This window comes from Salmo salar, chromosome 04 (genome assembly GCF_965601325.2).
Source record: "Salmo salar chromosome 04, fSalSal1, whole genome shotgun sequence".
Classification (NCBI taxonomy): domain Eukaryota; kingdom Metazoa; phylum Chordata; class Actinopteri; order Salmoniformes; family Salmonidae; genus Salmo; species Salmo salar.
This window is the reverse complement of record NC_138294.1, coordinates 4,115,001-4,140,000: the sequence shown is the minus strand read 5'-3', so window position 1 is coordinate 4,140,000 and position 25,000 is coordinate 4,115,001. Positions and strand designations below refer to the sequence as shown.

The 25,000-nt window shown below is 47.4% G+C and overlaps 1 protein-coding gene across 3 annotated transcripts in view; it reads left to right on the top strand.

The window, feature by feature from the left end:
• slit2 (slit homolog 2 (Drosophila)) overlaps positions 1-25,000 on the top strand; it is an 84,152-nt gene that overhangs the window by 30,733 nt on the left and 28,419 nt on the right. For all 3 annotated transcript variants that reach the window (XM_082974018.1, XM_082974017.1, XM_082974019.1), the window contains exons 14-15: positions 2,287-2,411; positions 5,629-5,726. In XM_082974018.1, the coding sequence (XP_082830144.1) occupies positions 2,287-2,411; positions 5,629-5,726 (223 nt within the window). The remainder of the gene's footprint in view (positions 1-2,286; positions 2,412-5,628; positions 5,727-25,000) is intronic.

Here is a 25,000-nt window from a genome sequence, read left to right as displayed (position 1 = left end):
TGTTTTACTGTATGTATGTATGTATGTATGTATGTATGTATGTATGTATGTATGTATGTATGTATGTACAGTATATATGTGTGTTGTACTGTATGTATGTAGGTATGTACAGTATATCTGTGTGTATACATGTATGTATGTATGTATGTAGGTATGTACAGTATATATGTGTGTATACATGTATGTATGTATGTATGTAGGTATGTACAGTATATATGTGTGTTGTACTGTATGTATGTATGTAGGTATGTACTGTATATATGTGTGTGTTGTACTGTATGTATGTATGTATGTATGTATGTATGTATGTATGTAGGTATGTAGGTATGTACAGTATATATGTGTGTTGTACTGTATGTATGTATGTAGGTATGTACAGTATATCTGTGTGTATACATGTATGTATGTATGTATGTATGTATGTATGTATGTATGTATGTATGTATGTATGTACAGTATATATGTGTGTTTTACTGTATGTATGTATGTACAGTATATATGTGTGTTGTACTGTATGTATGTAGGTATGTACAGTATATCTGTGTGTATACATGTATGTATGTATGTACAGTATATATGTGTGTTGTACTGTATGTATGTATGTAGGTATGTACTGTATATATGTGTGTGTTGTACTGTATGTATGTATGTATGTATGTATGTATGTATGTATGTATGTATGTATGTAGGTATGTATGTATGTACAGTATATATGTGTGTTGTACTGTATGTATGTATGTAGGTATGGACAGTATATATGTGTGTTGTACTGTATGTATGTATGTATGTATGTACAGTATATATGTGTGTTGTACTGTATGTATGTAGGTATGTACAATATATATATGTGTTTTGTACTGTATGTATGTATGTATGTACAGTATATATGTGTGTTGTACTGTATGTACATAAGTATGTACAGTATATATGTGTTTTACTGTATGTATGTAGGTATGTACTGTATATATGTGTATTGTACTGTATGTATGTATGTATGTATACACACACACACACACACACACACACACACACACACACACACACACACACACACACACACACACACACACACACACACACACACACACTATACACACACACACACACACACACACTATACACACACACACAAACACACTCACACACACACCTTAAAATACATACACACAGACAAAAACACTCACACACACTTTTGTCTGTATGTAGTATGTACGTATATATGTGTTTGTACTGTATGTATAGTATGTAGTATCTATGTGTATGTATGTATGTAGTATGTATGTATGTATGTGTATTTACTGTATGTATGTAGGTAGTATGTACGTATATATGTTGTTGTATGTATGTATGTAGTTATGTAAGTATATATGTGTGTTTACTGTATGTATTAGGTATGTACAGTATATATGTGTGTTGTACTGTATGTATGTAGCTATGTACAGTATATATGTGTGTTTTACTGTATGTATTAGTATGTACATATATATGTGGTTGTACTGTATGTATGTAGGTATGTACAGTATATATGTGTGTTTTACTGTATGTATGTATGTATGTATGTACATTATATATGTGGTTGTACTGTATGTATGTATGTAGGTATGTACAGTATATATGTGTGTTGTACTGTATGTAGGTATGTACATTATATATGTGGTTGTACTGTATGTATGTATGTATGTACAGTATATATGTGTGTTGTACTGTATGTATGTATGTATGTATGTATATATGTGTGTATTTATGTATGTATGTATGTAGGTATGTACAGTATATATGTGTGTTGTACTGTATGTAGGTATGTACAGTATATATGTGTGTTGTACTGTATGTATGTAGGTATGTACAGTATATATGTGTGTTTTACTGTATGTATATAGGTATGTACAGTATATATGTGTGTTGTACTGTATGTATGTAGGTATGTACAGTATATATGTGTGTTTTACTGTATGTATGTATGTATGTACATTATATATGTGGTTGTACTGTATGTATGTAGGTATGTACAGTATATATGTGTGTTTTACTGTATGTATGTATGTATGTATGTACATTATATATGTGGTTGTACTGTATGTATGTATGTAGGTATGTACAGTATATATGTGTGTTGTACTGTATGTAGGTATGTACATTATATATGTGGTTGTACTGTATGTATGTATGTATGTACAGTATATATATGTGTGTGAGTGGGTGGCTGTGTACAGTATGTTGTATCAATGACTAATGACAAGCGCTTTTAGTTTGAAATCTATTTTTCTGTTCTGCGTCTAAACGCAGGTCCTCTAGATGTGAGTATCCAGGCGAAGTGCGACCCTTGTCTCTCCGACCCCTGTCACAACGACGGAACCTGTTCCAACCACCCCGTCACCTTCTACCGCTGTAGCTGCCCCTACGGATTCAAGGTACTGACCTCTGACCTCTAACCTCTGACCCCGTCACCTTCTACCGCTGTAGCTGCCCCTACGGATTCAAGGTACTGACCTCTGACCTTTAACCTCTGACCCCGTCACCTTCTACCGCTGTAGCTGCCCCTACGGATTCAAGGTACTGACCTCTGACCTTTAACCTCTGACCCGCCCCGTCACCTTCTACCGCTGTAGCTGCCCCTACGGATTCAAGGTACTGACCTCTGACCTTTAACCTCTGACCCCGTCACCTTCTACCGCTGTAGCTGCCCCTACGGATTCAAGGTACTGACCTCTGACCTTTAACCTCGGACCCCGTCACCTTCTACCGCTGTAGCTGCCCCTACGGATTCAAGGTACTGACCTCTGACCTTTAACCTCGGACCCCGTCACCTTCTACCGCTGTAGCTGCCCCTACGGATTCAAGGTACTGACCTCTGACCTTTAACCTCTGACCCCGTCACCTTCTACCGCTGTAGCTGCCCCTACGGATTCAAGGTACTGACCTTTAACCTTTAACCTCTGACCCTGTGACCTTCTACCGCTGTAGCTGCCCCTACGGATTCAAGGTACTGACCTTTAACCTTTAACCTCTGACCTCTGACCCCGTCACCTTCTACCGCTGTAGCTGCCCCTACGGATTCAAGGTACTGACCTCTGACCTTTAACCTCTGACCCCGTCACCTTCTACCGCTGTAGCTGCCCCTACGGATTCAAGGTACTGACCTCTGACCTTTAACCTCGGACCCCGTCACCTTCTACCGCTGTAGCTGCCCCTACGGATTCAAGGTACTGACCTCTGACCTTTAACCTCTGACCCCGTCACCTTCTACCGCTGTAGCTGCCCCTACGGATTCAAGGTACTGACCTCTGACCTTTAACCTCTGACCCCGTCACCTTCTACCGCTGTAGCTGCCCCTACGGATTCAAGGTACTGACCTCTGACCTTTAACCTCTGACCCCGTCACCTTCTACCGCTGTAGCTGCCCCTACGGATTCAAGGTACTGACCTCTGACCTTTAACCTCTGACCCCGTCACCTTCTACCGCTGTAGCTGCCCCTACGGATTCAAGGTACTGACCTCTGACCTTTAACCTCTGACCCCGTCACCTTCTACCGCTGTAGCTGCCCCTACGGATTCAAGGTACTGACCTCTGACCTTTAACCTCTGACCCCGTCACCTTCTACCGCTGTAGCTGCCCCTACGGATTCAAGGTACTGACCTCTGACCTTTAACCTCTGACCCCGTCACCTTCTACCGCTGTAGCTGCCCCTACGGATTCAAGGTACTGACCTCTGACCTTTAACCTCTGACCCTGTCACCTTCTACCGCTGTAGCTGCCCCTACGGATTCAAGGTACTGACCTTTAACCTTTAACCTCTGACCCCGTCACCTTCTACCGCTGTAGCTGCCCCTACGGATTCAAGGTACTGACCTCTGACCTTTAACCTCTGACCCCGTCACCTTCTACCGCTGTAGCTGCCCCTACGGATTCAAGGTACTGACCTCTGACCTTTAACCTCTGACCCCGTCACCTTCTACCGCTGTAGCTGCCCCTACGGATTCAAGGTACTGACCTCTGACCTTTAACCTCTGACCCCGTCACCTTCTACCGCTGTAGCTGCCCCTACGGATTCAAGGTACTGACCTCTGACCTTTAACCTCGGACCCCGTCACCTTCTACCGCTGTAGCTGCCCCTACGGATTCAAGGTACTGACCTCTGACCTTTAACCTCTGACCCCGTCACCTTCTACCGCTGTAGCTGCCCCTACGGATTCAAGGTACTGACCTCTGACCTTTAACCTCTGACCCCGTCACCTTCTACCGCTGTAGCTGCCCCTACGGATTCAAGGTACTGACCTCTGACCTTTAACCTCTGACCCCGTCACCTTCTACCGCTGTAGCTGCCCCTACGGATTCAAGGTACTGACCTCTGACCTTTAACCTCTGACCCCGTCACCTTCTACCGCTGTAGCTGCCCCTACGGATTCAAGGTACTGACCTTTAACCTTTAACCTCTGACCCCGTCACCTTCTACCGCTGTAGCTGCCCCTACGGATTCAAGGTACTGACCTTTAACCTTTAACCTCTGACCCCGTCACCTTCTACCGCTGTAGCTGCCCCTACGGATTCAAGGTACTGACCTCTGACCTTTAACCTCTGACCCTGTCACCTTTTACCACTGTAGCTGCCCCTACGGATTCAAGGTACTGACCTTTAACCTTTAACCTCTGACCCCGTCACCTTCTACCGCTGTAGCTGCCCCTACGGATTCAAGGTACTGACCTTTAACCTTTAACCTCTGACCCCGTCACCTTCTACCGCTGTAGCTGCCCCTACGGATTCAAGGTACTGACCTCTGACCTTTAACCTCTGACCCGTCACCTTCTACCGCTGTAGCTGCCCCTACGGATTCAAGGTACTGACCTCTGACCTTTAACCTCTGACCCTCGTCACCTTCTACCGCTGTAGCTGCCCCTACGGATTCAAGGTACTGACCTTTAACCTTTAACCTCTGACCCCGTCACCTTCTACCGCTGTAGCTGCCCCTACGGATTCAAGGTACTGACCTCTGACCTTAACCTCGGACCCCGTCACCTTCTAAAGCTGTAGCTGCCCCTACGGATTCAAGGTACTGACCTCTGACCTTTAACCTCGGACCCCGTCACCTTCTACCGCTGTAGCTGCCCCTACGGATTCAAGGTACTGACCTCTGACCTTTAACCTCTGACCCCGTCACCTTCTACCGCTGTAGCTGCCCCTACGGATTCAAGGTACTGACCTCTGACCTTTAACCTCTGACCCCGTCACCTTCTACCGCTGTAGCTGCCCCTACGGATTCAAGGTACTGACCTCTGACCTTTAACCTCTGACCCTGTCACCTTCTACCGCTGTAGCTGCCCCTACGGATTCAAGGTACTGACCTCTGACCTTTAACCTCTGACCCCGTCACCTTCTACCGCTGTAGCTGCCCCTACGGATTCAAGGTACTGACCCTGACCTCTGATCTCCGACCTTTGACCCTGACAGACTAAAGCTGCCCTTACAGATTCATGGTTGGCAGTGGGACTTCGTTCTTGTCTCTCTGTGTGATTGGAGAAGAGACTTGGTGTCAAACATCACAGGGTCAAATACAGAGGAATGTGACCCCTCTCTCTCTCTCTCTCCTTATGTGTGTGTGTGTGTGCGTGTGTGTGCGTGTGTGTGTGTAGGGTCAGGACTGCGAGGAAACTCTCCATGCCTGTATCAGTAACCCGTGTCAAAATGGCGGAACCTGCCACCTGAAAGACGGAGAGCACAGTAACTACTGGTTAGATACCCCCCCCCCCCCCTGTCTAGAGTATTAATGTGGAGGTCTATAGAGGACAGTAACTACTGGTTAGATACCCCCCCCCCCTGTCTAGAGTATTAATGTGGAGGTCTATAGAGGACAGTAACTACTGGTTAGATACCCCCCCCCCCCCTGTCTAGAGTATTAATGTGGAGGTCTATAGAGCACAGTAAACTACTGGTTAGATACCCCCCCCCATTAATGTGGAGGTCTATAGAGGACAGTAACTACTGGTTAGATACCCCCCCTGTCTAGAGTATTAATGTGGAGGTCTATAGAGGACAGTAACTACTGGTTAGATACCCCCCCCCCCCTGTCTAGAGTATTAATGTGGAGGTCTATAGAGGACAGTAACTACTGGTTAGATACCCCCCCCCCCTGTCTAGAGTATTAATGTGGAGGTCTATAGAGGACAGTAACTACTGGTTAGATACCCCCCCCCCCCCTGTCTAGAGTATTAATGTGGAGGTCTATAGAGGACAGTAACTACTGGTTAGATACCCCCCTTCCCCTGTCTAGAGTATTAATGTGGAGGTCTATAGAGGACAGTAACTACTGGTTAGATACCCCCCCCCCCCTGTCTAGAGTATTAATGTGGAGGTCTATAGAGATAGAGGACAGTAACTACTGGTTAGATACCATCCCCTGTCTAGAGTATTAATGTGGAGGTCTATAGAGGACAGTAACTACTGGTTAGATACCCCCCCCCCCCCCCTGTCTAGAGTATTAATGTGGAGGTCTATAGAGGACAGTAACTACTGGTTAGATACCCCCCCCCCCCCTGTCTAGAGTATTAATGTGGAGGTCTATAGAGGACAGTAACTACTGGTTAGATACCCCCCCCCCCTGTCTAGAGTATTAATGTGGAGGTCTATAGAGGACAGTAACTACTGGTTAGATACCCCCCCCCCCCCTGTCTAGAGTATTAATGTGGAGGTCTATAGAGGACAGTAACTACTGGTTAGATACCCCCCCCCCCCCCCTGTCTAGAGTATTAATGTGGAGGTCTATAGAGGACAGTAACTACTGGTTAGATACCCCCCCCCCCCTGTCTAGAGTATTAATGTGGAGGTCTATAGAGGACAGTAACTACTGGTTAGATACCATCCCCCCCCCCCCCTGTCTAGAGTATTAATGTGGAGGTCTATAGAGGACAGTAACTACTGGTTAGATACCCCCCCCCCCTGTCTAGAGTATTAATGTGGAGGTCTATAGAGGACAGTAACTACTGGTTAGATACCCCCCCCCTGTCTAGAGTATTAATGTGGAGGTCTATAGAGGACAGTAACTACTGGTTAGATACCATCCCCCCCCCCCCCTGTCTAGAGTATTAATGTGGAGGTCTATAGAGGACAGTAACTACTGGTTAGATACCCCCCCCCCTGTCTAGAGTATTAATGTGGAGGTCTATAGAGGACAGTAACTACTGGTTAGATACCCCCCCCCCCTGTCTAGAGTATTAATGTGGAGGTCTATAGAGGACAGTAACTACTGGTTAGATACCCCCCCCCCCTGTCTAGAGTATTAATGTGGAGGTCTATAGAGGACAGTAACTACTGGTTAGATACCCCCCCCCCCCCCCTGTCTAGAGTATTAATGTGGAGGTCTATAGAGGACAGTAACTACTGGTTAGATACCCCCCCCCTGTCTAGAGTATTAATGTGGAGGTCTATAGAGGACAGTAACTACTGGTTAGATACCCCCCCCCCCCCTGTCTAGAGTATTAATGTGGAGGTCTATAGAGGACAGTAACTACTGGTTAGATACCCCCCCCCCCTGTCTAGAGTATTAATGTGGAGGTCTATAGAGGACAGTAACTACTGGTTAGATACCCCCCCCCCTGTCTAGAGTATTAATGTGGAGGTCTATAGAGGACAGTAACTACTGGTTAGATACCCCCCCCCCCCTGTCTAGAGTATTAATGTGGAGGTCTATAGAGGACAGTAACTACTGGTTAGATACCCCCCCCCCCCTGTCTAGAGTATTAATGTGGAGGTCTATAGAGGACAGTAACTACTGGTTAGATACCCCCCCCCCCTGTCTAGAGTATTAATGTGGAGGTCTATAGAGGACAGTAACTACTGGTTAGATACCCCCCCCCCCCCCTGTCTAGAGTATTAATGTGGAGGTCTATAGAGGACAGTAACTACTGGTTAGATACCCCCCCCCCCCCCTGTCTAGAGTATTAATGTGGAGGTCTATAGAGGACAGTAACTACTGGTTAGATACCCCCCCCCCCCCTGTCTAGAGTATTAATGTGGAGGTCTATAGAGGACAGTAACTACTGGTTAGATACCCCCCCCCCCTGTCTAGAGTATTAATGTGGAGGTCTATAGAGGACAGTAACTACTGGTTAGATACCATCCCCCCTGTCTAGAGTATTAATGTGGAGGTCTATAGAGGACAGTAACTACTGGTTAGATACCCCCCCCCCCTGTCTAGAGTATTAATGTGGAGGTCTATAGAGGACAGTAACTACTGGTTAGATACCCCCCCCCCCTGTCTAGAGTATTAATGTGGAGGTCTATAGAGGACAGTAACTACTGGTTAGATACCCCCCCCCCCTGTCTAGAGTATTAATGTGGAGGTCTATAGAGGACAGTAACTACTGGTTAGATACCATCCCCCCCCCCTGTCTAGAGTATTAATGTGGAGGTCTATAGAGGACAGTAACTACTGGTTAGATACCCCCCCTGTCTAGAGTATTAATGTGGAGGTCTATAGAGGACAGTAACTACTGGTTAGATACCCCCCCCCCCCCCTGTCTAGAGTATTAATGTGGAGGTCTATAGAGGACAGTAACTACTGGTTAGATACCCCCCCCCCTGTCTAGAGTATTAATGTGGAGGTCTATAGAGGACAGTAACTACTGGTTAGATACCCCCCCCCCCTGTCTAGAGTATTAATGTGGAGGTCTATAGAGGACAGTAACTACTGGTTAGATACCCCCCCCTGTCTAGAGTATTAATGTGGAGGTCTATAGAGGACAGTAACTACTGGTTAGATACCCCCCCCCCCTGTCTAGAGTATTAATGTGGAGGTCTATAGAGGACAGTAACTACTGGTTAGATACCCCCCCCCCCTGTCTAGAGTATTAATGTGGAGGTCTATAGAGGACAGTAACTACTGGTTAGATACCCCCCCCCTGTCTAGAGTATTAATGTGGAGGTCTATAGAGGACAGTAACTACTGGTTAGATACCCCCCCCCCCTGTCTAGAGTATTAATGTGGAGGTCTATAGAGGACAGTAACTACTGGTTAGATACCCCCCCCCCTGTCTAGAGTATTAATGTGGAGGTCTATAGAGGACAGTAACTACTGGTTAGATACCCCCCCCCCCTGTCTAGAGTATTAATGTGGAGGTCTATAGAGGACAGTAACTACTGGTTAGATACCCCCCCCCCCCTGTCTAGAGTATTAATGTGGAGGTCTATAGAGGACAGTAACTACTGGTTAGATACCCCCCCCCCTGTCTAGAGTATTAATGTGGAGGTCTATAGAGGACAGTAACTACTGGTTAGATACCCCCCCCTGTCTAGAGTATTAATGTGGAGGTCTATAGAGGACAGTAACTACTGGTTAGATACCCCCCCCCCTGTCTAGAGTATTAATGTGGAGGTCTATAGAGGACAGTAACTACTGGTTAGATACCCCCCCCCCTGTCTAGAGTATTAATGTGGAGGTCTATAGAGGACAGTAACTACTGGTTAGATACCCCCCCCCCCCTGTCTAGAGTATTAATGTGGAGGTCTATAGAGGACAGTAACTACTGGTTAGATACCCCCCCCTGTCTAGAGTATTAATGTGGAGGTCTATAGAGGACAGTAACTACTGGTTAGATACCCCCCCCCCTGTCTAGAGTATTAATGTGGAGGTCTATAGAGGACAGTAACTACTGGTTAGATACCCCCCCCCCTGTCTAGAGTATTAATGTGGAGGTCTATAGAGGACAGTAACTACTGGTTAGATACCCCCCCCCCCCTGTCTAGAGTATTAATGTGGAGGTCTATAGAGGACAGTAACTACTGGTTAGATACCCCCCCCCCCCTGTCTAGAGTATTAATGTGGAGGTCTATAGAGGACAGTAACTACTGGTTAGATACCCCCCCCCCCCTGTCTAGAGTATTAATGTGGAGGTCTATAGAGGACAGTAACTACTGGTTAGATACCCCCCCCCCCCTGTCTAGAGTATTAATGTGGAGGTCTATAGAGGACAGTAACTACTGGTTAGATACCCCCCCCCCCCCTGTCTAGAGTATTAATGTGGAGGTCTATAGAGGACAGTAACTACTGGTTAGATACCCCCCCCCCCCCTGTCTAGAGTATTAATGTGGAGGTCTATAGAGGACAGTAACTACTGGTTAGATACCCCCCCCCCCTGTCTAGAGTATTAATGTGGAGGTCTATAGAGGACAGTAACTACTGGTTAGATACCCCCCCCCCTGTCTAGAGTATTAATGTGGAGGTCTATAGAGGACAGTAACTACTGGTTAGATACCCCCCCCCCCTGTCTAGAGTATTAATGTGGAGGTCTATAGAGGACAGTAACTACTGGTTAGATACCCCCCCCCCCCCTGTCTAGAGTATTAATGTGGAGGTCTATAGAGGACAGTAACTACTGGTTAGATACCCCCCCCCCCCCTGTCTAGAGTATTAATGTGGAGGTCTATAGAGGACAGTAACTACTGGTTAGATACCCCCCCCCCCCTGTCTAGAGTATTAATGTGGAGGTCTATAGAGGACAGTAACTACTGGTTAGATACCCCCCCCCCTGTCTAGAGTATTAATGTGGAGGTCTATAGAGGACAGTAACTACTGGTTAGATACCCCCCCCCCCTGTCTAGAGTATTAATGTGGAGGTCTATAGAGGACAGTAACTACTGGTTAGATACCCCCCCCCCCCTGTCTAGAGTATTAATGTGGAGGTCTATAGAGGACAGTAACTACTGGTTAGATACCCCCCCCCCTGTCTAGAGTATTAATGTGGAGGTCTATAGAGGACAGTAACTACTGGTTAGATACCCCCCCCCCCCCTGTCTAGAGTATTAATGTGGAGGTCTATAGAGGACAGTAACTACTGGTTAGATACCCCCCCCCCCCTGTCTAGAGTATTAATGTGGAGGTCTATAGAGGACAGTAACTACTGGTTAGATACCCCCCCCCCCCTGTCTAGAGTATTAATGTGGAGGTCTATAGAGGACAGTAACTACTGGTTAGATACCCCCCCCCCTGTCTAGAGTATTAATGTGGAGGTCTATAGAGGACAGTAACTACTGGTTAGATACCCCCCCCCCCCTGTCTAGAGTATTAATGTGGAGGTCTATAGAGGACAGTAACTACTGGTTAGATACCCCCCCCCCCCTGTCTAGAGTATTAATGTGGAGGTCTATAGAGGACAGTAACTACTGGTTAGATACCCCCCCCCCCTGTCTAGAGTATTAATGTGGAGGTCTATAGAGGACAGTAACTACTGGTTAGATACCCCCCCCCCCCTGTCTAGAGTATTAATGTGGAGGTCTATAGAGGACAGTAACTACTGGTTAGATACCCCCCCCCCCCCTGTCTAGAGTATTAATGTGGAGGTCTATAGAGGACAGTAACTACTGGTTAGATACCCCCCCCCCCTGTCTAGAGTATTAATGTGGAGGTCTATAGAGGACAGTAACTACTGGTTAGATACCCCCCCCCCCCTGTCTAGAGTATTAATGTGGAGGTCTATAGAGGACAGTAACTACTGGTTAGATACCCCCCCCCCTGTCTAGAGTATTAATGTGGAGGTCTATAGAGGACAGTAACTACTGGTTAGATACCCCCCCCCCCCTGTCTAGAGTATTAATGTGGAGGTCTATAGAGGACAGTAACTACTGGTTAGATACCCCCCCCCCTGTCTAGAGTATTAATGTGGAGGTCTATAGAGGACAGTAACTACTGGTTAGATACCCCCCCCCCCTGTCTAGAGTATTAATGTGGAGGTCTATAGAGGACAGTAACTACTGGTTAGATACCCCCCCCCCCCTGTCTAGAGTATTAATGTGGAGGTCTATAGAGGACAGTAACTACTGGTTAGATACCCCCCCCCCCTGTCTAGAGTATTAATGTGGAGGTCTATAGAGGACAGTAACTACTGGTTAGATACCCCCCCCCCCTGTCTAGAGTATTAATGTGGAGGTCTATAGAGGACAGTAACTACTGGTTAGATACCCCCCCCCCTGTCTAGAGTATTAATGTGGAGGTCTATAGAGGACAGTAACTACTGGTTAGATACCCCCCCCCCCTGTCTAGAGTATTAATGTGGAGGTCTATAGAGGACAGTAACTACTGGTTAGATACCCCCCCCCCCCTGTCTAGAGTATTAATGTGGAGGTCTATAGAGGACAGTAACTACTGGTTAGATACCCCCCCCCCCTGTCTAGAGTATTAATGTGGAGGTCTATAGAGGACAGTAACTACTGGTTAGATACCCCCCCCCCCCTGTCTAGAGTATTAATGTGGAGGTCTATAGAGGACAGTAACTACTGGTTAGATACCCCCCCCCCCCTGTCTAGAGTATTAATGTGGAGGTCTATAGAGGACAGTAACTACTGGTTAGATACCCCCCCCCCCCTGTCTAGAGTATTAATGTGGAGGTCTATAGAGGACAGTAACTACTGGTTAGATACCCCCCCCCCCTGTCTAGAGTATTAATGTGGAGGTCTATAGAGGACAGTAACTACTGGTTAGATACCCCCCCCCCCCCTGTCTAGAGTATTAATGTGGAGGTCTATAGAGGACAGTAACTACTGGTTAGATACCCCCCCCCCCCTGTCTAGAGTATTAATGTGGAGGTCTATAGAGGACAGTAACTACTGGTTAGATACCCCCCCCCCCTGTCTAGAGTATTAATGTGGAGGTCTATAGAGGACAGTAACTACTGGTTAGATACCCCCCCCCCCCTGTCTAGAGTATTAATGTGGAGGTCTATAGAGGACAGTAACTACTGGTTAGATACCCCCCCCCCCTGTCTAGAGTATTAATGTGGAGGTCTATAGAGGACAGTAACTACTGGTTAGATACCCCCCCCCCCCTGTCTAGAGTATTAATGTGGAGGTCTATAGAGGACAGTAACTACTGGTTAGATACCCCCCCCCCCCTGTCTAGAGTATTAATGTGGAGGTCTATAGAGGACAGTAACTACTGGTTAGATACCCCCCCCCCCCTGTCTAGAGTATTAATGTGGAGGTCTATAGAGGACAGTAACTACTGGTTAGATACCCCCCCCCCCCTGTCTAGAGTATTAATGTGGAGGTCTATAGAGGACAGTAACTACTGGTTAGATACCCCCCCCCCCTGTCTAGAGTATTAATGTGGAGGTCTATAGAGGACAGTAACTACTGGTTAGATACCCCCCCCCCTGTCTAGAGTATTAATGTGGAGGTCTATAGAGGACAGTAACTACTGGTTAGATACCCCCCCCCCCTGTCTAGAGTATTAATGTGGAGGTCTATAGAGGACAGTAACTACTGGTTAGATACCCCCCCCCCCTGTCTAGAGTATTAATGTGGAGGTCTATAGAGGACAGTAACTACTGGTTAGATACCCCCCCCCCCCTGTCTAGAGTATTAATGTGGAGGTCTATAGAGGACAGTAACTACTGGTTAGATACCCCCCCCCCTGTCTAGAGTATTAATGTGGAGGTCTATAGAGGACAGTAACTACTGGTTAGATACCCCCCCCCCCCTGTCTAGAGTATTAATGTGGAGGTCTATAGAGGACAGTAACTACTGGTTAGATACCCCCCCCCCCCCCTGTCTAGAGTATTAATGTGGAGGTCTATAGAGGACAGTAACTACTGGTTAGATACCCCCCCCCCCTGTCTAGAGTATTAATGTGGAGGTCTATAGAGGACAGTAACTACTGGTTAGATACCCCCCCCCCCCTGTCTAGAGTATTAATGTGGAGGTCTATAGAGGACAGTAACTACTGGTTAGATACCCCCCCCCCCTGTCTAGAGTATTAATGTGGAGGTCTATAGAGGACAGTAACTACTGGTTAGATACCCCCCCCCCCTGTCTAGAGTATTAATGTGGAGGTCTATAGAGGACAGTAACTACTGGTTAGATACCCCCCCCCCTGTCTAGAGTATTAATGTGGAGGTCTATAGAGGACAGTAACTACTGGTTAGATACCCCCCCCCTGTCTAGAGTATTAATGTGGAGGTCTATAGAGGACAGTAACTACTGGTTAGATACCCCCCCCCCCTGTCTAGAGTATTAATGTGGAGGTCTATAGAGGACAGTAACTACTGGTTAGATACCCCCCCCCCCTGTCTAGAGTATTAATGTGGAGGTCTATAGAGGACAGTAACTACTGGTTAGATACCCCCCCCCCTGTCTAGAGTATTAATGTGGAGGTCTATAGAGGACAGTAACTACTGGTTAGATACCCCCCCCCCCCTGTCTAGAGTATTAATGTGGAGGTCTATAGAGGACAGTAACTACTGGTTAGATACCCCCCCCCCCCCCTGTCTAGAGTATTAATGTGGAGGTCTATAGAGGACAGTAACTACTGGTTAGATACCCCCCCCCCCTGTCTAGAGTATTAATGTGGAGGTCTATAGAGGACAGTAACTACTGGTTAGATACCCCCCCCCCCCTGTCTAGAGTATTAATGTGGAGGTCTATAGAGGACAGTAACTACTGGTTAGATACCCCCCCCCCCCCCTGTCTAGAGTATTAATGTGGAGGTCTATAGAGGACAGTAACTACTGGTTAGATACCCCCCCCCCCCCCCCCTGTCTAGAGTATTAATGTGGAGGTCTATAGAGGACAGTAACTACTGGTTAGATACCCCCCCCCCCTGTCTAGAGTATTAATGTGGAGGTCTATAGAGGACAGTAACTACTGGTTAGATACCCCCCCCCCCCTGTCTAGAGTATTAATGTGGAGGTCTATAGAGGACAGTAACTACTGGTTAGATACCCCCCCCCCCTGTCTAGAGTATTAATGTGGAGGTCTATAGAGGACAGTAACTACTGGTTAGATACCCCCCCCCCCTGTCTAGAGTATTAATGTGGAGGTCTATAGAGGACAGTAACTACTGGTTAGATACCCCCCCCCCCCTGTCTAGAGTATTAATGTGGAGGTCTATAGAGGACAGTAACTACTGGTTAGATACCCCCCCCCCCCTGTCTAGAGTATTAATGTGGAGGTCTATAGAGGACAGTAACTACTGGTTAGATACCCCCCCCCCCCCTGTCTAGAGTATTAATGTGGAGGTCTATAGAGGACAGTAACTACTGGTTAGATACCCCCCCCCCCTGTCTAGAGTATTAATGTGGAGGTCTATAGAGGACAGTAACTACTGGTTAGATACCCCCCCCCCCTGTCTAGAGTATTAATGTGGAGGTCTATAGAGGACAGTAACTACTGGTTAGATACCCCCCCCCCCCTGTCTAGAGTATTAATGTGGAGGTCTATAGAGGACAGTAACTACTGGTTAGATACCCCCCCCCCCCTGTCTAGAGTATTAATGTGGAGGTCTATAGAGGACAGTAACTACTGGTTAGATACCCCCCCCCCCTGTCTAGAGTATTAATGTGGAGGTCTATAGAGGACAGTAACTACTGGTTAGATACCCCCCCCCCCCCCTGTCTAGAGTATTAATGTGGAGGTCTATAGAGGACAGTAACTACTGGTTAGATACCCCCCCCCCCCCTGTCTAGAGTATTAATGTGGAGGTCTATAGAGGACAGTAACTACTGGTTAGATACCCCCCCCCCCTGTCTAGAGTATTAATGTGGAGGTCTATAGAGGACAGTAACTACTGGTTAGATACCCCCCCCCCCCCCTGTCTAGAGTATTAATGTGGAGGTCTATAGAGGACAGTAACTACTGGTTAGATACCCCCCCCCCCCTGTCTAGAGTATTAATGTGGAGGTCTATAGAGGACAGTAACTACTGGTTAGATACCCCCCCCCCCTGTCTAGAGTATTAATGTGGAGGTCTATAGAGGACAGTAACTACTGGTTAGATACCCCCCCCCCCCTGTCTAGAGTATTAATGTGGAGGTCTATAGAGGACAGTAACTACTGGTTAGATACCCCCCCCCCCTGTCTAGAGTATTAATGTGGAGGTCTATAGAGGACAGTAACTACTGGTTAGATACCCCCCCCCCCTGTCTAGAGTATTAATGTGGAGGTCTATAGAGGACAGTAACTACTGGTTAGATACCCCCCCCCCCCTGTCTAGAGTATTAATGTGGAGGTCTATAGAGGACAGTAACTACTGGTTAGATACCCCCCCCCCCCTGTCTAGAGTATTAATGTGGAGGTCTATAGAGGACAGTAACTACTGGTTAGATACCCCCCCCCCCTGTCTAGAGTATTAATGTGGAGGTCTATAGAGGACAGTAACTACTGGTTAGATACCCCCCCCCCCTGTCTAGAGTATTAATGTGGAGGTCTATAGAGGACAGTAACTACTGGTTAGATACCCCCCCCCCCTGTCTAGAGTATTAATGTGGAGGTCTATAGAGGACAGTAACTACTGGTTAGATACCCCCCCCCCCCCTGTCTAGAGTATTAATGTGGAGGTCTATAGAGGACAGTAACTACTGGTTAGATACCCCCCCCCCCTGTCTAGAGTATTAATGTGGAGGTCTATAGAGGACAGTAACTACTGGTTAGATACCCCCCCCCCCTGTCTAGAGTATTAATGTGGAGGTCTATAGAGGACAGTAACTACTGGTTAGATACCCCCCCCCCCCCTGTCTAGAGTATTAATGTGGAGGTCTATAGAGGACAGTAACTACTGGTTAGATACCCCCCCCCCCTGTCTAGAGTATTAATGTGGAGGTCTATAGAGGACAGTAACTACTGGTTAGATACCCCCCCCCCCCTGTCTAGAGTATTAATGTGGAGGTCTATAGAGGACAGTAACTACTGGTTAGATACCCCCCCCCCCTGTCTAGAGTATTAATGTGGAGGTCTATAGAGGACAGTAACTACTGGTTAGATACCCCCCCCCCCCTGTCTAGAGTATTAATGTGGAGGTCTATAGAGGACAGTAACTACTGGTTAGATACCCCCCCCCCCCTGTCTAGAGTATTAATGTGGAGGTCTATAGAGGACAGTAACTACTGGTTAGATACCCCCCCCCCCCCTGTCTAGAGTATTAATGTGGAGGTCTATAGAGGACAGTAACTACTGGTTAGATACCCCCCCCCCTGTCTAGAGTATTAATGTGGAGGTCTATAGAGGACAGTAACTACTGGTTAGATACCCCCCCCCCCCTGTCTAGAGTATTAATGTGGAGGTCTATAGAGGACAGTAACTACTGGTTAGATACCCCCCCCCCCTGTCTAGAGTATTAATGTGGAGGTCTATAGAGGACAGTAACTACTGGTTAGATACCCCCCCCCCCCTGTCTAGAGTATTAATGTGGAGGTCTATAGAGGACAGTAACTACTGGTTAGATACCCCCCCCCCTGTCTAGAGTATTAATGTGGAGGTCTATAGAGGACAGTAACTACTGGTTAGATACCCCCCCCCCCTGTCTAGAGTATTAATGTGGAGGTCTATAGAGGACAGTAACTACTGGTTAGATACCCCCCCCCCCTGTCTAGAGTATTAATGTGGAGGTCTATAGAGGACAGTAACTACTGGTTAGATACCCCCCCCCCCCTGTCTAGAGTATTAATGTGGAGGTCTATAGAGGACAGTAACTACTGGTTAGATACCCCCCCCCCCTGTCTAGAGTATTAATGTGGAGGTCTATAGAGGACAGTAACTACTGGTTAGATACCCCCCCCCCTGTCTAGAGTATTAATGTGGAGGTCTATAGAGGACAGTAACTACTGGTTAGATACCCCCCCCCCCCCCTGTCTAGAGTATTAATGTGGAGGTCTATAGAGGACAGTAACTACTGGTTAGATACCCCCCCCCCCCTGTCTAGAGTATTAATGTGGAGGTCTATAGAGGACAGTAACTACTGGTTAGATACCCCCCCCCCCTGTCTAGAGTATTAATGTGGAGGTCTATAGAGGACAGTAACTACTGGTTAGATACCCCCCCCCCCTGTCTAGAGTATTAATGTGGAGGTCTATAGAGGACAGTAACTACTGGTTAGATACCCCCCCCCCCCCTGTCTAGAGTATTAATGTGGAGGTCTATAGAGGACAGTAACTACTGGTTAGATACCCCCCCCCCCCTGTCTAGAGTATTAATGTGGAGGTCTATAGAGGACAGTAACTACTGGTTAGATACCCCCCCCCCCTGTCTAGAGTATTAATGTGGAGGTCTATAGAGGACAGTAACTACTGGTTAGATACCCCCCCCCCCTGTCTAGAGTATTAATGTGGAGGTCTATAGAGGACAGTAACTACTGGTTAGATACCCCCCCCCCCCCTGTCTAGAGTATTAATGTGGAGGTCTATAGAGGACAGTAACTACTGGTTAGATACCCCCCCCCCCCTGTCTAGAGTATTAATGTGGAGGTCTATAGAGGACAGTAACTACTGGTTAGATACCCCCCCCCCCTGTCTAGAGTATTAATGTGGAGGTCTATAGAGGACAGTAACTACTGGTTAGATACCCCCCCCCCCTGTCTAGAGTATTAATGTGGAGGTCTATAGAGGACAGTAACTACTGGTTAGATACCCCCCCCCCTGTCTAGAGTATTAATGTGGAGGTCTATAGAGGACAGTAACTACTGGTTAGATACCCCCCCCCCCCTGTCTAGAGTATTAATGTGGAGGTCTATAGAGGACAGTAACTACTGGTTAGATACCCCCCCCCCCTGTCTAGAGTATTAATGTGGAGGTCTATAGAGGACAGTAACTACTGGTTAGATACCCCCCCCCCCCTGTCTAGAGTATTAATGTGGAGGTCTATAGAGGACAGTAACTACTGGTTAGATACCCCCCCCCCTGTCTAGAGTATTAATGTGGAGGTCTATAGAGGACAGTAACTACTGGTTAGATACCCCCCCCCCCCTGTCTAGAGTATTAATGTGGAGGTCTATAGAGGACAGTAACTACTGGTTAGATACCCCCCCCCCCTGTCTAGAGTATTAATGTGGAGGTCTATAGAGGACAGTAACTACTGGTTAGATACCCCCCCCCCCCCTGTCTAGAGTATTAATGTGGAGGTCTATAGAGGACAGTAACTACTGGTTAGATACCCCCCCCCCCCTGTCTAGAGTATTAATGTGGAGGTCTATAGAGGACAGTAACTACTGGTTAGATACCCCCCCCCCCCCTGTCTAGAGTATTAATGTGGAGGTCTATAGAGGACAGTAACTACTGGTTAGATACCCCCCCCCCCTGTCTAGAGTATTAATGTGGAGGTCTATAGAGGACAGTAACTACTGGTTAGATACCCCCCCCCCCCCTGTCTAGAGTATTAATGTGGAGGTCTATAGAGGACAGTAACTACTGGTTAGATACCCCCCCCCCCTGTCTAGAGTATTAATGTGGAGGTCTATAGAGGACAGTAACTACTGGTTAGATACCCCCCCCCCCTGTCTAGAGTATTAATGTGGAGGTCTATAGAGGACAGTAACTACTGGTTAGATACCCCCCCCCCCCTGTCTAGAGTATTAATGTGGAGGTCTATAGAGGACAGTAACTACTGGTTAGATACCCCCCCCCCCCTGTCTAGAGTATTAATGTGGAGGTCTATAGAGGACAGTAACTACTGGTTAGATACCCCCCCCCCCCCTGTCTAGAGTATTAATGTGGAGGTCTATAGAGGACAGTAACTACTGGTTAGATACCCCCCCCCCCTGTCTAGAGTATTAATGTGGAGGTCTATAGAGGACAGTAACTACTGGTTAGATACCCCCCCCCCCTGTCTAGAGTATTAATGTGGAGGTCTATAGAGGACAGTAACTACTGGTTAGATACCCCCCCCCCCCTGTCTAGAGTATTAATGTGGAGGTCTATAGAGGACAGTAACTACTGGTTAGATACCCCCCCCCCCCTGTCTAGAGTATTAATGTGGAGGTCTATAGAGGACAGTAACTACTGGTTAGATACCCCCCCCCCCCTGTCTAGAGTATTAATGTGGAGGTCTATAGAGGACAGTAACTACTGGTTAGATACCCCCCCCCCCTGTCTAGAGTATTAATGTGGAGGTCTATAGAGGACAGTAACTACTGGTTAGATACCCCCCCCCCCCTGTCTAGAGTATTAATGTGGAGGTCTATAGAGGACAGTAACTACTGGTTAGATACCCCCCCCCCCCTGTCTAGAGTATTAATGTGGAGGTCTATAGAGGACAGTAACTACTGGTTAGATACCCCCCCCCCCCTGTCTAGAGTATTAATGTGGAGGTCTATAGAGGACAGTAACTACTGGTTAGATACCCCCCCCCCCTGTCTAGAGTATTAATGTGGAGGTCTATAGAGGACAGTAACTACTGGTTAGATACCCCCCCCCCCTGTCTAGAGTATTAATGTGGAGGTCTATAGAGGACAGTAACTACTGGTTAGATACCCCCCCCCCCCTGTCTAGAGTATTAATGTGGAGGTCTATAGAGGACAGTAACTACTGGTTAGATACCCCCCCCTGTCTAGAGTATTAATGTGGAGGTCTATAGAGGACAGTAACTACTGGTTAGATACCCCCCCCCCTGTCTAGAGTATTAATGTGGAGGTCTATAGAGGACAGTAACTACTGGTTAGATACCCCCCCCCCCTGTCTAGAGTATTAATGTGGAGGTCTATAGAGGACAGTAACTACTGGTTAGATACCCCCCCCCCCCCCTGTCTAGAGTATTAATGTGGAGGTCTATAGAGGACAGTAACTACTGGTTAGATACCCCCCCCCCCTGTCTAGAGTATTAATGTGGAGGTCTATAGAGGACAGTAACTACTGGTTAGATACCCCCCCCCCCCTGTCTAGAGTATTAATGTGGAGGTCTATAGAGGACAGTAACTACTGGTTAGATACCCCCCCCCCTGTCTAGAGTATTAATGTGGAGGTCTATAGAGGACAGTAACTACTGGTTAGATACCCCCCCCCCCCTGTCTAGAGTATTAATGTGGAGGTCTATAGAGGACAGTAACTACTGGTTAGATACCCCCCCCCCCCTGTCTAGAGTATTAATGTGGAGGTCTATAGAGGACAGTAACTACTGGTTAGATACCCCCCCCCCCCTGTCTAGAGTATTAATGTGGAGGTCTATAGAGGACAGTAACTACTGGTTAGATACCCCCCCCCCCTGTCTAGAGTATTAATGTGGAGGTCTATAGAGGACAGTAACTACTGGTTAGATACCCCCCCCCCCCCTGTCTAGAGTATTAATGTGGAGGTCTATAGAGGACAGTAACTACTGGTTAGATACCCCCCCCCCTGTCTAGAGTATTAATGTGGAGGTCTATAGAGGACAGTAACTACTGGTTAGATACCCCCCCCCCCCTGTCTAGAGTATTAATGTGGAGGTCTATAGAGGACAGTAACTACTGGTTAGATACCCCCCCCCCCCTGTCTAGAGTATTAATGTGGAGGTCTATAGAGGACAGTAACTACTGGTTAGATACCCCCCCCCCCCTGTCTAGAGTATTAATGTGGAGGTCTATAGAGGACAGTAACTACTGGTTAGATACCCCCCCCCCCCTGTCTAGAGTATTAATGTGGAGGTCTATAGAGGACAGTAACTACTGGTTAGATACCCCCCCCCCTGTCTAGAGTATTAATGTGGAGGTCTATAGAGGACAGTAACTACTGGTTAGATACCCCCCCCCCCCCTGTCTAGAGTATTAATGTGGAGGTCTATAGAGGACAGTAACTACTGGTTAGATACCCCCCCCCCCCCCCTGTCTAGAGTATTAATGTGGAGGTCTATAGAGGACAGTAACTACTGGTTAGATACCCCCCCCCCCTGTCTAGAGTATTAATGTGGAGGTCTATAGAGGACAGTAACTACTGGTTAGATACCCCCCCCCCCCCTGTCTAGAGTATTAATGTGGAGGTCTATAGAGGACAGTAACTACTGGTTAGATACCCCCCCCCCCCCCTGTCTAGAGTATTAATGTGGAGGTCTATAGAGGACAGTAACTACTGGTTAGATACCCCCCCCCCCCTGTCTAGAGTATTAATGTGGAGGTCTATAGAGGACAGTAACTACTGGTTAGATACCCCCCCCCCCCCTGTCTAGAGTATTAATGTGGAGGTCTATAGAGGACAGTAACTACTGGTTAGATACCCCCCCCCCTGTCTAGAGTATTAATGTGGAGGTCTATAGAGGACAGTAACTACTGGTTAGATACCCCCCCCCCCCTGTCTAGAGTATTAATGTGGAGGTCTATAGAGGACAGTAACTACTGGTTAGATACCCCCCCCCCCCCCTGTCTAGAGTATTAATGTGGAGGTCTATAGAGGACAGTAACTACTGGTTAGATACCCCCCCCCCCCTGTCTAGAGTATTAATGTGGAGGTCTATAGAGGACAGTAACTACTGGTTAGATACCCCCCCCCCTGTCTAGAGTATTAATGTGGAGGTCTATAGAGGACAGTAACTACTGGTTAGATACCCCCCCCCCCCCCTGTCTAGAGTATTAATGTGGAGGTCTATAGAGGACAGTAACTACTGGTTAGATACCCCCCCCCCCCTGTCTAGAGTATTAATGTGGAGGTCTATAGAGGACAGTAACTACTGGTTAGATACCCCCCCCCCCCCTGTCTAGAGTATTAATGTGGAGGTCTATAGAGGACAGTAACTACTGGTTAGATACCCCCCCCCCCTGTCTAGAGTATTAATGTGGAGGTCTATAGAGGACAGTAACTACTGGTTAGATACCCCCCCCCCCCCCTGTCTAGAGTATTAATGTGGAGGTCTATAGAGGACAGTAACTACTGGTTAGATACCCCCCCCCCCCCTGTCTAGAGTATTAATGTGGGGGTCTATAGAGGACAGTAACTACTGGTTAGATACCATCCACCCCCCCCTGTCTAGAGTATTAATGTGGAGGTCTATAGAGGACAGTAACTACTGGTTAGATACCCCCCCTGTCTAGAGTATTAATGTGGAGGTCTATAGAGGACAGTAACTACTGGTTAGATACCCCCCCCCCCCCCCCTGTCTAGAGTATTAATGTGGAGGTCTATAGAGGACAGTAACTACTGGTTAGATACCCCCCCCCCCTGTCTAGAGTATTAATGTGGAGGTCTATAGAGGACAGTAACTACTGGTTAGATACCCCCCCCCTGTCTAGAGTATTAATGTGGAGGTCTATAGAGGACAGTAACTACTGGTTAGATACCCCCCCCCCCCCCTGTCTAGAGTATTAATGTGGAGGTCTATAGAGGACAGTAACTACTGGTTAGATACCCCCCCCCCTGTCTAGAGTATTAATGTGGAGGTCTATAGAGGACAGTAACTACTGGTTAGATACCCCCCCCCCCTGTCTAGAGTATTAATGTGGAGGTCTATAGAGGACAGTAACTACTGGTTAGATACCCCCCCTGTCTAGAGTATTAATGTGGAGGTCTATAGAGGACAGTAACTACTGGTTAGATACCCCCCCCCCCCCTGTCTAGAGTATTAATGTGGAGGTCTATAGAGGACAGTAACTACTGGTTAGATACCCCCCCCCCCTGTCTAGAGTATTAATGTGGAGGTCTATAGAGGACAGTAACTACTGGTTAGATACCCCCCCCCCCCCCCTGTCTAGAGTATTAATGTGGAGGTCTATAGAGGACAGTAACTACTGGTTAGATACCCCCCCCCCCCCCTGTCTAGAGTATTAATGTGGAGGTCTATAGAGGACAGTAACTACTGGTTAGATACCCCCCCCTGTCTAGAGTATTAATGTGGAGGTCTATAGAGGACAGTAAACTACTGGTTAGATACCCCCCCCCCCCCTGTCTAGAGTATTAATGTGGAGGTCTATAGAGGACAGTAACTACTGGTTAGATACCCCCCCCCCCTGTCTAGAGTATTAATGTGGAGGTCTATAGAGGACAGTAACTACTGGTTAGATACCCCCCCCCCCCTGTCTAGAGTATTAATGTGGAGGTCTATAGAGGACAGTAACTACTGGTTAGATACCCCCCCCCCCCTGTCTAGAGTATTAATGTGGAGGTCTATAGAGCACAGTAACTACTGGTTAGATACCCCCCCCCCTGTCTAGAGTATTAATGTGGAGGTCTATAGAGGACAGTAACTACTGGTTAGATACCCCCCCCCCCTGTCTAGAGTATTAATGTGGAGGTCTATAGAGGACAGTAACTACTGGTTAGATACCCCCCCCCCCCCCCCCTGTCTAGAGTATTAATGTGGAGGTCTATAGAGGACAGTAACTACTGGTTAGATACCCCCCCCCCCCCCCTGTCTAGAGTATTAATGTGGAGGTCTATAGAGGACAGTAACTACTGGTTAGATACCCCCCCCCCTGTCTAGAGTATTAATGTGGAGGTCTATAGAGGACAGTAACTACTGGTTAGATACCCCCCCCCCTGTCTAGAGTATTAATGTGGAGGTCTATAGAGGACAGTAACTACTGGTTAGATACCCCCCCCCCCCCCCCCTGTCTAGAGTATTAATGTGGAGGTCTATAGAGGACAGTAACTACTGGTTAGATACCCCCCCCCCCTGTCTAGAGTATTAATGTGGAGGTCTATAGAGGACAGTAACTACTGGTTAGATACCCCCCCCCCCCCCCCCCCTGTCTAGAGTATTAATGTGGAGGTCTATAGAGGACAGTAACTACTGGTTAGATACCCCCCCCCCCCCTGTCTAGAGTATTAATGTGGAGGTCTATAGAGGACAGTAACTACTGGTTAGATACCCCCCCCCCCCTGTCTAGAGTATTAATGTGGAGGTCTATAGAGGACAGTAACTACTGGTTAGATACCCCCCCCCCTGTCTAGAGTATTAATGTGGAGGTCTATAGAGGACAGTAACTACTGGTTAGATACCCCCCCCCTGTCTAGAGTATTAATGTGGAGGTCTATAGAGGACAGTAACTACTGGTTAGATACCCCCCCCCCCTGTCTAGAGTATTAATGTGGAGGTCTATAGAGGACAGTAACTACTGGTTAGATACCCCCCCCCCCCTGTCTAGAGTATTAATGTGGAGGTCTATAGAGGACAGTAACTACTGGTTAGATACCCCCCCCCCCCCTGTCTAGAGTATTAATGTGGAGGTCTATAGAGGACAGTAACTACTGGTTAGATACCCCCCCCCCCCTGTCTAGAGTATTAATGTGGAGGTCTATAGAGGACAGTAACTACTGGTTAGATACCCCCCCCCCTGTCTAGAGTATTAATGTGG